This window comes from Nicotiana sylvestris, chromosome 4, assembly GCF_000393655.2.
Source record: "Nicotiana sylvestris chromosome 4, ASM39365v2, whole genome shotgun sequence".
NCBI lineage: Eukaryota > Viridiplantae > Streptophyta > Magnoliopsida > Solanales > Solanaceae > Nicotiana > Nicotiana sylvestris.
The window spans coordinates 146,306,318-146,318,038 of record NC_091060.1 but is presented as its reverse complement, the minus strand read 5'-3'; the positions used below and the strand labels follow the sequence as shown (position 1 = coordinate 146,318,038).

The 11,721-nt window shown below is 33.7% G+C and overlaps 1 protein-coding gene across 2 annotated transcripts; it reads left to right on the top strand.

The window, feature by feature from the left end:
* Positions 1 to 8,208: 8,208 nt before the first annotated feature.
* LOC104227311 (G-type lectin S-receptor-like serine/threonine-protein kinase At4g27290) lies at positions 8,209 to 11,407 on the top strand. 2 transcript variants are annotated; one of them, XM_009779535.2, is made up of 6 exons: positions 8,209 to 9,518; positions 9,654 to 9,889; positions 10,025 to 10,235; positions 10,364 to 10,601; positions 10,693 to 10,843; positions 10,942 to 11,407. In XM_009779535.2, exons 1-6 carry the CDS (start codon positions 8,234 to 8,236, stop codon positions 11,242 to 11,244), a joined length of 2,424 nt encoding a protein of 807 aa, XP_009777837.2. In that variant the 5' UTR covers positions 8,209 to 8,233; the 3' UTR covers positions 11,245 to 11,407. The 2 variants fall into 2 exon arrangements, with proteins under 2 accessions (XP_009777837.2, XP_009777836.2); XM_009779534.2 differs by having other exon boundaries at positions 9,651 to 9,889.
* Positions 11,408 to 11,721: the final 314 nt, after the last annotated feature.

Here is an 11,721-nt window from a genome sequence, read left to right as displayed (position 1 = left end):
TTATGGTTAAATCAACAAGAATAGAAATGCAACAATAATGACACCAAGATTTTACGTGGAAACCCTTCTGAATAAGGGAAAAACCATGGCCAAGAAGAGCAACTGATATCACTATAGCGAGGAATTTTACACTGTGTAGTAACGAGTAAAAATACTCCTAAGACCACTACACCCTCAAAAGAAATAAATACTCTTTTGCTTTTTCTACCTCACTACAATATCTCTCACACTCTATTTTTCTTCACAAACTATTTTCTTATAGTTTATAGAATACCGTGCTCTCTCTCTTTCCTCTCTTTGTTGGTGTGTAGAAATGAGAGTTAAAACTCTCCTTTTATAGCCAAAACCTCACTCTCTAAAGCCTACAATATTTGACAATTTGCACACCCTTTTCACAATTTCAACAAGGTTGGCTACCAAACCAAACCAAGTCAATAAAATTGGCTACCAAATCATACCAATTCAACAAGGTTGGCTACCAAACTAAACCAAGTCAACAAAATTGGCTACCAAATCATTTGAATGAGATGGACATCATATAAATCTACCCCTCCAGTCTCATCATCTAAAGGAGGTAGCACTGTCTTCTATTTTGAGCGCATGCCGACAAGTTCTTTGCAAGCTCGAACTTGTCTCTTGGTACCACCTTGGTCAACATATCAGCAGGATTTTTACTTGTGTGAATATTTTTGACCTGAAGTGATTCGTTCTCCACTTGCTCACGAATCCAATGATATCTGACGTCGATGTGTTTTGTTCTCGCATGGTACATGAAGTTTTTGCTTAGGTCTATTGCACTCTGACTGTCGCAATAGACAACATACTCCATCTGTCGCAATCCAAGTTCTTGAAGAAATCTCTTGAGCCATATCATCTCTTTGCCTGCTTCAGTAGCCGCAATATATTCTGCTTCAGTTGTAGATAGTGCGACACACTTCTGCAACTTTGACTGCCATGATGTAGCTCCCCCTGAAAAAGTAAACAAATATCCTGTAGTGGATTTTCTGTTATCAAGGTCACCTGCCATATCAGAATCTGTATAGCCCTTCAAAATTAGATTTGATCCTCCAAAACACAAGCATTCATGTGAGCTTCCTCTTAGATACTTGAGTATCCACTTTACAACTTCCCAATGCTCTTTTCTTGGATTTTCAATAAATCTGATAACAACACCGACTGCATGAGCAATATCTGGTCGAGTGCATACTGTCACACCTCCTTTTTCCGCACCCGATAGGGTGCAAGGGAGTTTTTCCAATTAAAGGACAATCGAAACGGGATTTGTTTATTTATTTCAGAGTCGCCACCTGGGAGATTTAGGGTGTCCCAAGTCACCAATTTTAATCCCGAATCGAGGAAAAGAATGACTTTATATTACAGTCTGCGTACCAGAAATCTGGATAAGGAATTCTGTTAACCCGGGAGAAGGTGTTAGGCATTCCCGAGTTCCGTGGTTCTAGCACGGTTGCTCAACTGTTATATTCGGCTTGATTATCTGATTTTTATACAAATTGAACATATGTGCAAATTTTAACTTTTAACCGCTTTTGTCGTTATTATTATTTTACAAGAATTGCAACGTCGTGAAAACATATCTCGAACCACGTTACATCAATGCACCCGTGGTTATCGATATATCTCGACTCGGTTGAGATTTGGATTTGGGTCACATAAATGTGCACCCGAATTAAGGAAAATAAATTGTTAAAGGCGCGCCTAAAGCAACTAGCGTCTTGTTATTTTGGGGAAGGTCGTAAAAATTCGTTAAACGGCACATCCCGAATTCTAAATACTTTAATATATACATACATTTAGAGGGCCCCGCAGCTTTGTACATTTTTGTTTGTCGAGGCTCGTCTTATTCTTATTTTTAAAAGGAATTTGCGACGTCATGGACACGCATCTCTTCCATACGAAGAAACCTTCTCTGAGGATGATATTCCTACTAAATCTCGACCTTGCCAGATGAATGCTGAGCTAGTTGAATTCTGCAAAAACGAGATTGATAGTTTGTTACAAAAGGGTTTGATAAAACCCTCAAAATCTCCTTGGTCATGTTCTGCCTTTTATGTTAATAATGCGGCAGAAAAGGAACGAGGTATTCCTCGCTTAGTTATAAATTATAAACCATTAAATAAACATCTAAAATGGATTAGGTATCATATCCCTAATAAAAGGGACTTGCTATCTAGGTTATATGACGCCAATATATTTTCAAAATTTGATTTAAAATCTGGTTATTGGCAAATTCAAATATTTAAAGAGCATACTTATAGAACTGCTTTCAATGTTCCATTTGGACAATATGAATGGAATGTTATGCCATTTGGTTTAAAAAATGCCCCTTCTGAATTTCAAAAAATTATGAATGATATTTTTAACCCATATTTGAATTTTATCATCGTTTATATTGACGACATATTAGTATTTTCCAAAACTTTGGAGATGCATATCAAGCATCTTGATATTTTCAAGAAAATTGTTATACAAAACGGTTTAGTAATTTCTAAATCTAAGATGAGTCTATTCCAAACAAATGTTCGTTTTCTAGGTCATAATATTTGCCAGGGAAAAATTACCCCAATACAAAGATCTATTGATTTTGCCTCAAAATTTCCTGATGTTATCACTGACAGGACTCAATTACAAAGATTTTTGGGAAGTCTGAATTATATATCCCCTTTTTATAAAAGTTTGTCACGAGATCTAGCCCCTCTATACGATCGGCTGAAGAAAGATCATAAACACCCTTGGACTAACCAACATACTGAGTTAGTCAAAAGTATTAAAGGGCGTGTTAAATCTTTACCTTGTTTAACCCTTGCCAATCCTACTTGGCAAAAGATTATCGAGACAGATGCGTCTAATGTTGGATATGGAGGGATTTTGAAACAAGTAAATCCCAATAATAAGAGTGAATACTTAATAAGATTTCACTCTGGTAAATGGACCGAAGCCCAGAAGAAATACGCTACTGTGGCGCATGAAATGTTAACAATTGTTAAGTGTGTATTAAAATTTCAAGACGACTTATACAACCAAAAGTTTTTGATAAAAACTGATGCTCAATCTGTTAAATACATGTTTGACAAAGATTTTAAGCACGATGCTTCAAAATTAATATTTGCTAGATGGCAGGCTCAGCTAGCACCTTTCGATTTTGAAATACAATACAAAAAAGGAATTGATAATTCCCTTCCGGATTTTCTATCCCGGGAATATTTAGAATAGAATTATGAATTATTATACCATGTTTTTTGATGATAAGGTACTGATCACTATTCTTAAAGTGATTAAATTAAATAGAGACTTACAAGAAGTTATACTTGATATTATTATGGCTGACATTATTAAAACAAGGGAAGAAGAACACTCTAATTTTCAAGAAGTTATTGATATTCTTCAGTTAATTGAAAATGTGTGTCCCTTCGGTCAAGATGATATCAGCACTAGAATTATGCTATCCTTTTTAATTAATAATGATTTGCAATCACTTTTTTAATAATGATTTGCAATTTCCGCAGAATGGACCCTTCATGGGTCACCAGGGGCAGAGGTAGGGGAAGATCTTCCCCTAGTAGGACTTATTCTCAGGGATCGTCATACGGATCCTCATCAAACTCTCCAGTAATACAAAGAGGAAAAAAGAGTTTGATAAACTCAAAGGTGCCGCATACAGGAGAGTCCTCAGGACATTCTATACATCTGGAAGATATTCCAGAAGATAGTCCGTTATATGGACATCTGCAGGCTTATTTAGCATCCAAAAAGCAAAGTGATACTTTTGCTTCAATTGCTAAAGAGGAAGATAATGACGATATCAAGTCATATGAAAAGTTACCAAAGAGAGAAATGATATTTCTCCTTGAAAACTCTGAGATTCAGAGAAAAGAAGAACCGTGGAAAATATTTCAGAGATATCTGATTAATGGATTATACTATCCGGGTGAATCATATAAAACCCGCACCTATTATGAAACTATCCTGATCAGTACAGGTAGTGCAGAATTCCAGCACTTTTCGGGTTATAACACGAATGAAAATGTTTATAACTTTTCAAAAGTCATTATCAAACAGATTATATCTGTTGAAGAATGGGGTATTTCAACAATGAAAGAAAGGCAGATAAGCCTTAATAAATCACCTATGAATTTCACTTATTGGGATTATATTCAAGCATTTGATAGGGTGCTTTATTATAACAATGAGAGACATAAGCATACTTGGTTTATCAAAGTATGCGCAAAGGTATTTACAGGACCTATCCCTAACTGGTTTTTAAACTGGTGGTCATACCACGGTCCTACTACCAAGATTTTGCCCGAACCATTTCTAAAGTTATACAAAGAATGGACAAAAGCTTCGCCGTTCTTAACAGATTTATATCACGCAGATCATATCTGCTATCTAGAAAAAATTGATCAGATTTACTTCTTTATTGAATTTTCTATCCCCTGGATCCATAAATGGACCCCGGAAATGGGTTATACGGAAGAACAAATCCCTTGTTTATATAGGGTATTCTACAACAATTTTTGGGACAAATTGATGAAAACTGATCCCAAAACAAAGACGTTATACGGCCAAGAATTATTAGATTCTATAAAAACACAAATTCATTTATATGTGACAGCCCCTCAAAAAAGGATAGTAGAAGAAAGCACTGTTAAACATATTGCTCGGAGAATATCAATCCAAGATGGAGATAAAATGGATTTGATAAATCAATACTTAGAAGGATTGAAAAGAAATCTGCTCCAATCCCTAGATCAGTGTGAAAAATCAGACACTTCAATGAGAAGTGAGACGAGTGGTGATGACCTCGTAGAAGATACTCAACCTATACAGCCAGAAATGATATTATCTGACAGAGAAATCGACAAGGTGGAAGAATTCCTCCAACAGATGCAAAATATGGATAAAAAGAAGACTTGATAGCTTATCAGCCGCCAGGACCCACTTAAACAGTAGATACACTGTTCATCAACAGTAGAAACACTGTTTATCTACAGTAAAAACACTGTATAGGGACCCAGATATGGGACCCATTTTACTATTCAAGATTCTTTTTTCTTGTTATTTAAGAATGCTTCTTCATTTGAAGAAGAAGCAGGCTGGAACCCCCCTCTCTCTCTACTTTCTCTCTCCTCTCTCTCTCTCAACCAACCCCCTTTGTAAACACTTAGTTCATAGCTTAGTTTGTAAATCGAGTTATCCTAGTCGAGATACTTCTTTTGATGATTTACCCCAATACAAAAACTTGGGGTTCAAATAAGACGTTTTTAACTTGAAACTATTATATATTAGTTGATTACTTTATTTGAATTAATAAATATAGATATCTTATAATTAACTATATAAAAAACGAAAATATAAATATAAAAAAAAACTACCCATTCAAATTGGGTGGGAGTAGTTTCAAGTTGGAGTTTTAAAATTATTTTAAAATAAAAAATCAAAAAAAATCTATAAAAAAACAAAAATAAAAAGAGAAGAAAAACTACCCATTCAAATCGGGGAGTAGTTTCAAGTTGGAGTTTTAAAATAATTTTAAAATAAAAATAGATATCTTATAATTAACTATAATTAGAAAATAAAAATATAAATATATAAAAAAGTAATTACCCGTTCAAATTGGGTGGGAGTAGTTTCAAGTTGGAGTTTTTAAATTATTTTAAAATAAAAAAGCTATAAAAAACGAAAAAAGAGAAAAAAAACTACCCATTCAAATTGGGGAGTAGTTCAAGTTGGAATTTTAATATAATTTTAATATAAAAAACACAATTAAAAAAATAATAAATTACCAATTCAAATTGGGGAGTAGTTTTAAGTTGGAGTTTTAAAATTATTTAAAAATAAAAAAACAAAAATAAAGTAATAAAAAAAACTTCAGAGAAAAATATTAAATAACGTAATATGCTAATGAAACTTTCTATTAACAAAGTAATAGTATTAAATATTGAAAGATATAATAAAGAAAAATACATAACAAAAACGTTATTCGATGCGCTGCCTGTATAAGTCCCGTTAGTTTAACATAGATTTTATTCACTAAAATTTAGATATTATTATTAAGAACAACATAATAAAATAAAATAAAAAAATCAATAGTAATAAATTATATATCTTCTCATATATTACAAAAAGAAAGCGAATACTAAATATTGTTTAATATAATAAAGAAAAATAGAACAAAAAAGTTATTCACTGACTATATAAGTACGTTTGATTTAATAGAGATTTCATTATTGGGTATATCGTATTGACAAACAAGATGACAATTGAATTTTATTAAAGCAATACGATCTAATAGGATCAAACAAGCCTGATCATAATTTAATTTAATTAATATTTTTTTAATATTGACCGCGCATCGCGCAGGTACGACTACTAGTTTTAATTAACAATTAAGGTGTTGATTTTCTTTTTTTGTTTTTTTTATATTTGAAGATATAAGAAAAATTCAGTTGAACTTATATTTCATTTTTAATGTAAAACGTTTATTTACCTACAGAATTCAAATAACTACCATATAGATATTTAAATATTTTAAATTCAAATTTAAAAAGATAACTAATTATTAACAAGCTAACTAATTTTGTTCTAAAGTTGTGATATGGCATTTTCTTTACGCTGACACTTGGCAAAATCTCATAGATGACTTTCTTCTTTTTAATAATTAATAATAGATAGATAGATTTTTCTTCTAATTACACCAACTCTTATTACACGTTTGTTCTTCGAGTTAGTATACCTTTTATTTGGTGAAAATTTAATTTATCGAACAAAATATACATATACTAAGTTTTATCGGGTAAATGGAAGAATATTTTGTTAAATTATGAAAAATTATTTATCGAGTAAATTTTCTTGAGTAAGTTTTATTAGGTAAAAGGGAGATTACCTAATGACAAAAAAATATTTGTTGAGTAATATGACTTGCAAAGGAGTTCTGTATCCTCCAACAAAAGTCAAGTCTTTGGGGAATGGCCACAGCCTCCTGATACTAATAAATTAGGAAGACAATGACATATCGAATTAAAATCACAATTCCGAAATTTCCATCTTGTTTCACTACTCAAATGTTAGAAACAGCACAATCAGCAATAGTTTAGTGCCGTTGTCCAGAGGCTGCTTTTTAAAAAAAATGACCACGACCCAGTAAAATTTCACTAATGAGATCTGGAGAGGGTAGTGTGTACACAGACCTTACTCCTATCTAGGGGTGTCAATGGTTCGGTTCTGCCGGTTATTTTATAAAATTTGTACCATACCAATTTTTCGATTATTCTATTATGTATAACCAAAATTAGACTTTTCAAAACCGTCCCAATCATGCCGGTTTTACTTCGGTATCGGTACGGTTCGGTTAATTTACAGTATTTTTTTAAATGTCATGTAAAATTCACCAGTAAAAGTAGAATGCAATAACATACGTTCTTTTATAGGATTTAGCAAAACTCTCTAGACATTTTTACTGTTTAAAGGATAATGAATTAAAAAACATGAAAGATGGCTAGAGTATAGATACACAACTATTCGACAACAACGTAAAAGAAACCAAGTAAAAGCAAAGAAAATATAAATCACACGAGCTGAAAGATATTAACCAAGTTGGGACTCAAGAATAAAGTCTATATTAAATATTCAAAAAAATAAATCTAAATTATTTGAAAGGAAACATATTCAATACATTATAGTTTGCTACTCATAATCGCTAGAATATTTTGTGTCTTGCTAATAAAGATACTTGAAATAACTTAGTTTAAGTATAAGTAGCATAATAGGTTTTAGAAATTACTAGTATTTTGAGTTTAATTAGTTACTGGCTTGTAACAGTTTTCATAATTCTAAGACCCAATGAAAAATTTAATGCATTATTAGTTTTAAACTTACTATATAAATATATTTTTCCCATGTAAAATTTATTCGGTACGGTTCGGTGTTTTTTCAGTTTATTTTTATAAAATAAAAAACCTACCTTAATTATCGGTACGGTTATAAATTTATATAAAAGCCTACGTTTCTTTAAAAGAAACCTAAAAATCGGTTCGGTGCAGTAAGGTTCGGTCGATTTTTAAATATCCATTGACGCCCTGAATAGAGAGGCAGTAAATATTCAAACACATGCTAGCAAATTTCAACACGCACATAGCGCGGAATTTGGCTCTCAAGTCTAAATCATAATTGTATATAGGCGACCAAATACTTAGGCATCATCAAGTCATCAATAATGGAAGCTAGTTTCTTCCTACTTTTTGTGTTGTCTTTCTACTCTACCATACACAAGATTTCAAGTACAACAGATGTAATAACTACAGATCAATTCATCATAGATGGTCAAACTGTTGTTTCAACTGGTGAAACCTTTGAGATGGGATTTTTCAGCCCCAATGGTTCCTCAAAGCGATATATCGGTATATGGTACAAGCAAATTCTCCCTGTGCAGACAGTTGTATGGGTTGCCAATAGAGAAAAACCACTCACCAATAAATCTTCAGTTGTTTTGAAGGTCACTAAGCCAGGAATACTTGCTCTTCTCAATGGTAAGAATGAAATTATATGGTCCACTAACACCTCAAGATCAGTCCAACATCCAGTTGCTGTTCTTTTAGATTCTGGTAATCTTGTTGTAAAAGATGCAAATGATGGCAACCCAGAAAATTTCCTCTGGCAGAGCTTCAATTTTCCAACTGATACGCACTTGCCTGGTATGAAGCTCGGCAAGAATCTTAAAACTGACCATGAGGCTTACCTTTCAGCATGGAAGACCGATAATGATCCAACACCTGGAGAATTCACTCGTCACATTGATCCTACTGGATATCCGCAGGCCCTAACCAAACGTGGCACAAGTGTATCAGTTCGTGCAGGACCATGGAATGGTTTAAGATTTAGTGGGATACCCAAACAACTACTAACACAAAGCAGCATTTTTACATTTCAATTTATTTTCAATATAGAGGAGGTCTACTATATTTTTTCAATCATTAACAGCTCAGTTTTATCAAGACTAGTCCTCACTAGCAATGGTTATGTCCAACGCTTGACGTGGGTGGCTCGGACCAAGAGTTGGCATATTTACTACAATTTACCTTCCGATAACTGTGATACATATAGCTTATGTGGTGCCTATGGGAGCTGTGACATAGATAATTCCCCTATTTGTGGATGTTTAGAAAAGTTTGTAGCTAAATGTCCACAACAATGGGAAAAGGGAGATTGGTCAGAAGGGTGTGTTCGGAGGACACCTCTTGATTGCAAAAAGGAACATGTATTTCTTAAGTATTCTGGAATCAAGTTGCCGGATACTAAGTACTCTCAGTATGATAAGACCATGACACTCGAAGGCTGTAGGCAAGTATGCTCCAGGAACTGCTCTTGCACAGCTTATTCAAGTCTAGATATAAGCAATGGGGACAAAGGTTGCTTGTTTTGGTTCGGGGAGTTGATTGACATCAGAAAGCTGTCTGAAAGAGGGCAAGACATTTACATCAGAATGGATTCTTCGGAGCAAGGTAAGAACTTATGTTTAAGAAATTTCCAATGATGTGTTTTTAAACTTAGTTTTTCAACACATGGAGACCATATTATGCAACAATAGTGGCCTATCTCGATCTGCAGTGGCTGATAGAAAAATTTGGTTGTAGTAGCTGAGGCAGGTTCAAATAGAAAGAAGGCAAAGATACTCACAGGGAGTATCTCATTGTTGATGGCAATGATTTTGCTGGGCCTGATTCTGTTATACAAACGGAAAAAGAAGAAGAAACTGAAACTTGACGAAGATTTTGAGCTACCACAGTTCCAGTTGTCGACAATAACAAGAGCTACAAATAACTTTTCGCTCAACAACAAGATTGGAGAGGGTGGATTTGGACTTGTTTACAAGGTAAACAGTGAAAACTTGTTGGAAGAGTAACTAGTTTATGATCAAGATTAGTGTGGTAGAGATTATTTTCATTCTGCAATTGATTCTCATCTTTGCAAGATCTATGTTCTCCTGATATACTTTTGCCATTTCTAGGGAGTGTTGGAAGAGGGACAAGAAATTGCTGTGAAGAGACTCTCGAGGACTTCAATGCAAGGACTTGATGAATTCAAGAACGAAGTTATTTATATTTCCAAGCTTCAGCATCGAAATCTTGTGAGACTTCTAGGTTGCTGCATTCAAGGGGAAGAAAAGATTTTGATCTATGAATACATGTCTAACAAAAGCCTGAATTCATACATATTTGGTTTGGATTTCTAACCTACTACACAAGCTAAAATGAGTAATACTTTGATCTATTAGTCATAACATGTACGTTCAGACCAAGGCAAAGCATGATTACAAACACTGCTAACAAGAAAGCTTATTTTGTAGATCAAACAAAGAAAAACTTACTTGATTGGCCAAAGCGTTTCGGCATCATAAACGGAATTGCTCGTGGCTTATTATATCTCCATCAAGATTCTCGACTACGGATTATCCATAGAGACCTTAAAGCAAGCAATGTTTTGCTAGATATAGAAATGAATCCAAAGATATCAGACTTTGGCATCGCCAGAAGTGTTGCAGGAAATGAGATGGGTGCAAAAACACGCCATGTGGTCGGGACACAGTAAGAATCTCTAATACCATACAACATACTCTCATATGACATCTCACTTCTTTAGTTCTCATGTTTTTTTTTTTTTTTTTTTTTGGCAAAGTGGCTACATGTCCCCTGAATATGCAGTAGATGGGATCTTCTCGGTAAAATCAGATGTATTTAGCTTTGGCGTCTTGGTGTTAGAGATTGTGAGCTGCAAGAGAAATAGAGGATTTGTCCATCAAGATCACAACCTTAACCTTCTCGGTCATGTAAGCACTGTATAATCTACATTACACACAGAAACTCATTTTTTTAACTTTACAACACAAGGAGTTTGTCATGATCCATATGATCTAAACTCAAACAGGCATGGAAGCTTTACAAAGAAGATAGGTCCTTCGAACTAATTGATGAGCAGCTAGCTGATTCTTGCCATGTATCTCAAGTTTTAAGGTCAATCCAAGTGGGTTTATTATGCGTGCAACAACGTCCAGATGATAGACCAAGCATGTCTTCTGTCGTTCTGATGTTGGCTAATGATAGTCTACTGCCAAAAGCTAAAGAACCAGGATTTTTCACAGAAAGAAACGTACTTAATAAAGCAAAATCAGGATCGCAGACAGCCAGTACAAACAATGAAGTCACAATCACATTGGTAGATCCTCGGTAGAGTGTGACAAGTTAACTATTTTGACTTGCTTGCACATGAATAGGAAAAATATATTAGAACTTTGATTCTTGAGAAATACAGTAGCATTTGAAATAAAGCATCTAGTTGAATTTTTCTATTTGAAGATGTTAGCTACTTATGGATGAAATGTTTTCTCTATTTCCATTGTTCTTTGAATACATACTTTAGATAAGTTCCTTATGTCACAAAAATTCTAAAGTTGTAAATTTGTTTCCTGAAATATTAGCTATAACAATTTTATCGTGAAATTGGAAATCACAAAAATCAATATTAGTAATGAAAATTTTGCACATTGTAACTCCAGTTTTTAGTTAAAGTATCTAGAAAATGGTACAGAGTTGTTATCGGAATTTAAGCAGCCCTTTACCTTAACTTGTTTTCTTTTTGCATTTGTGAGACATACAGGAATTTTGCATCTTACTAAGAAAATGTAAACTCCAATAATAATTTCAGAGC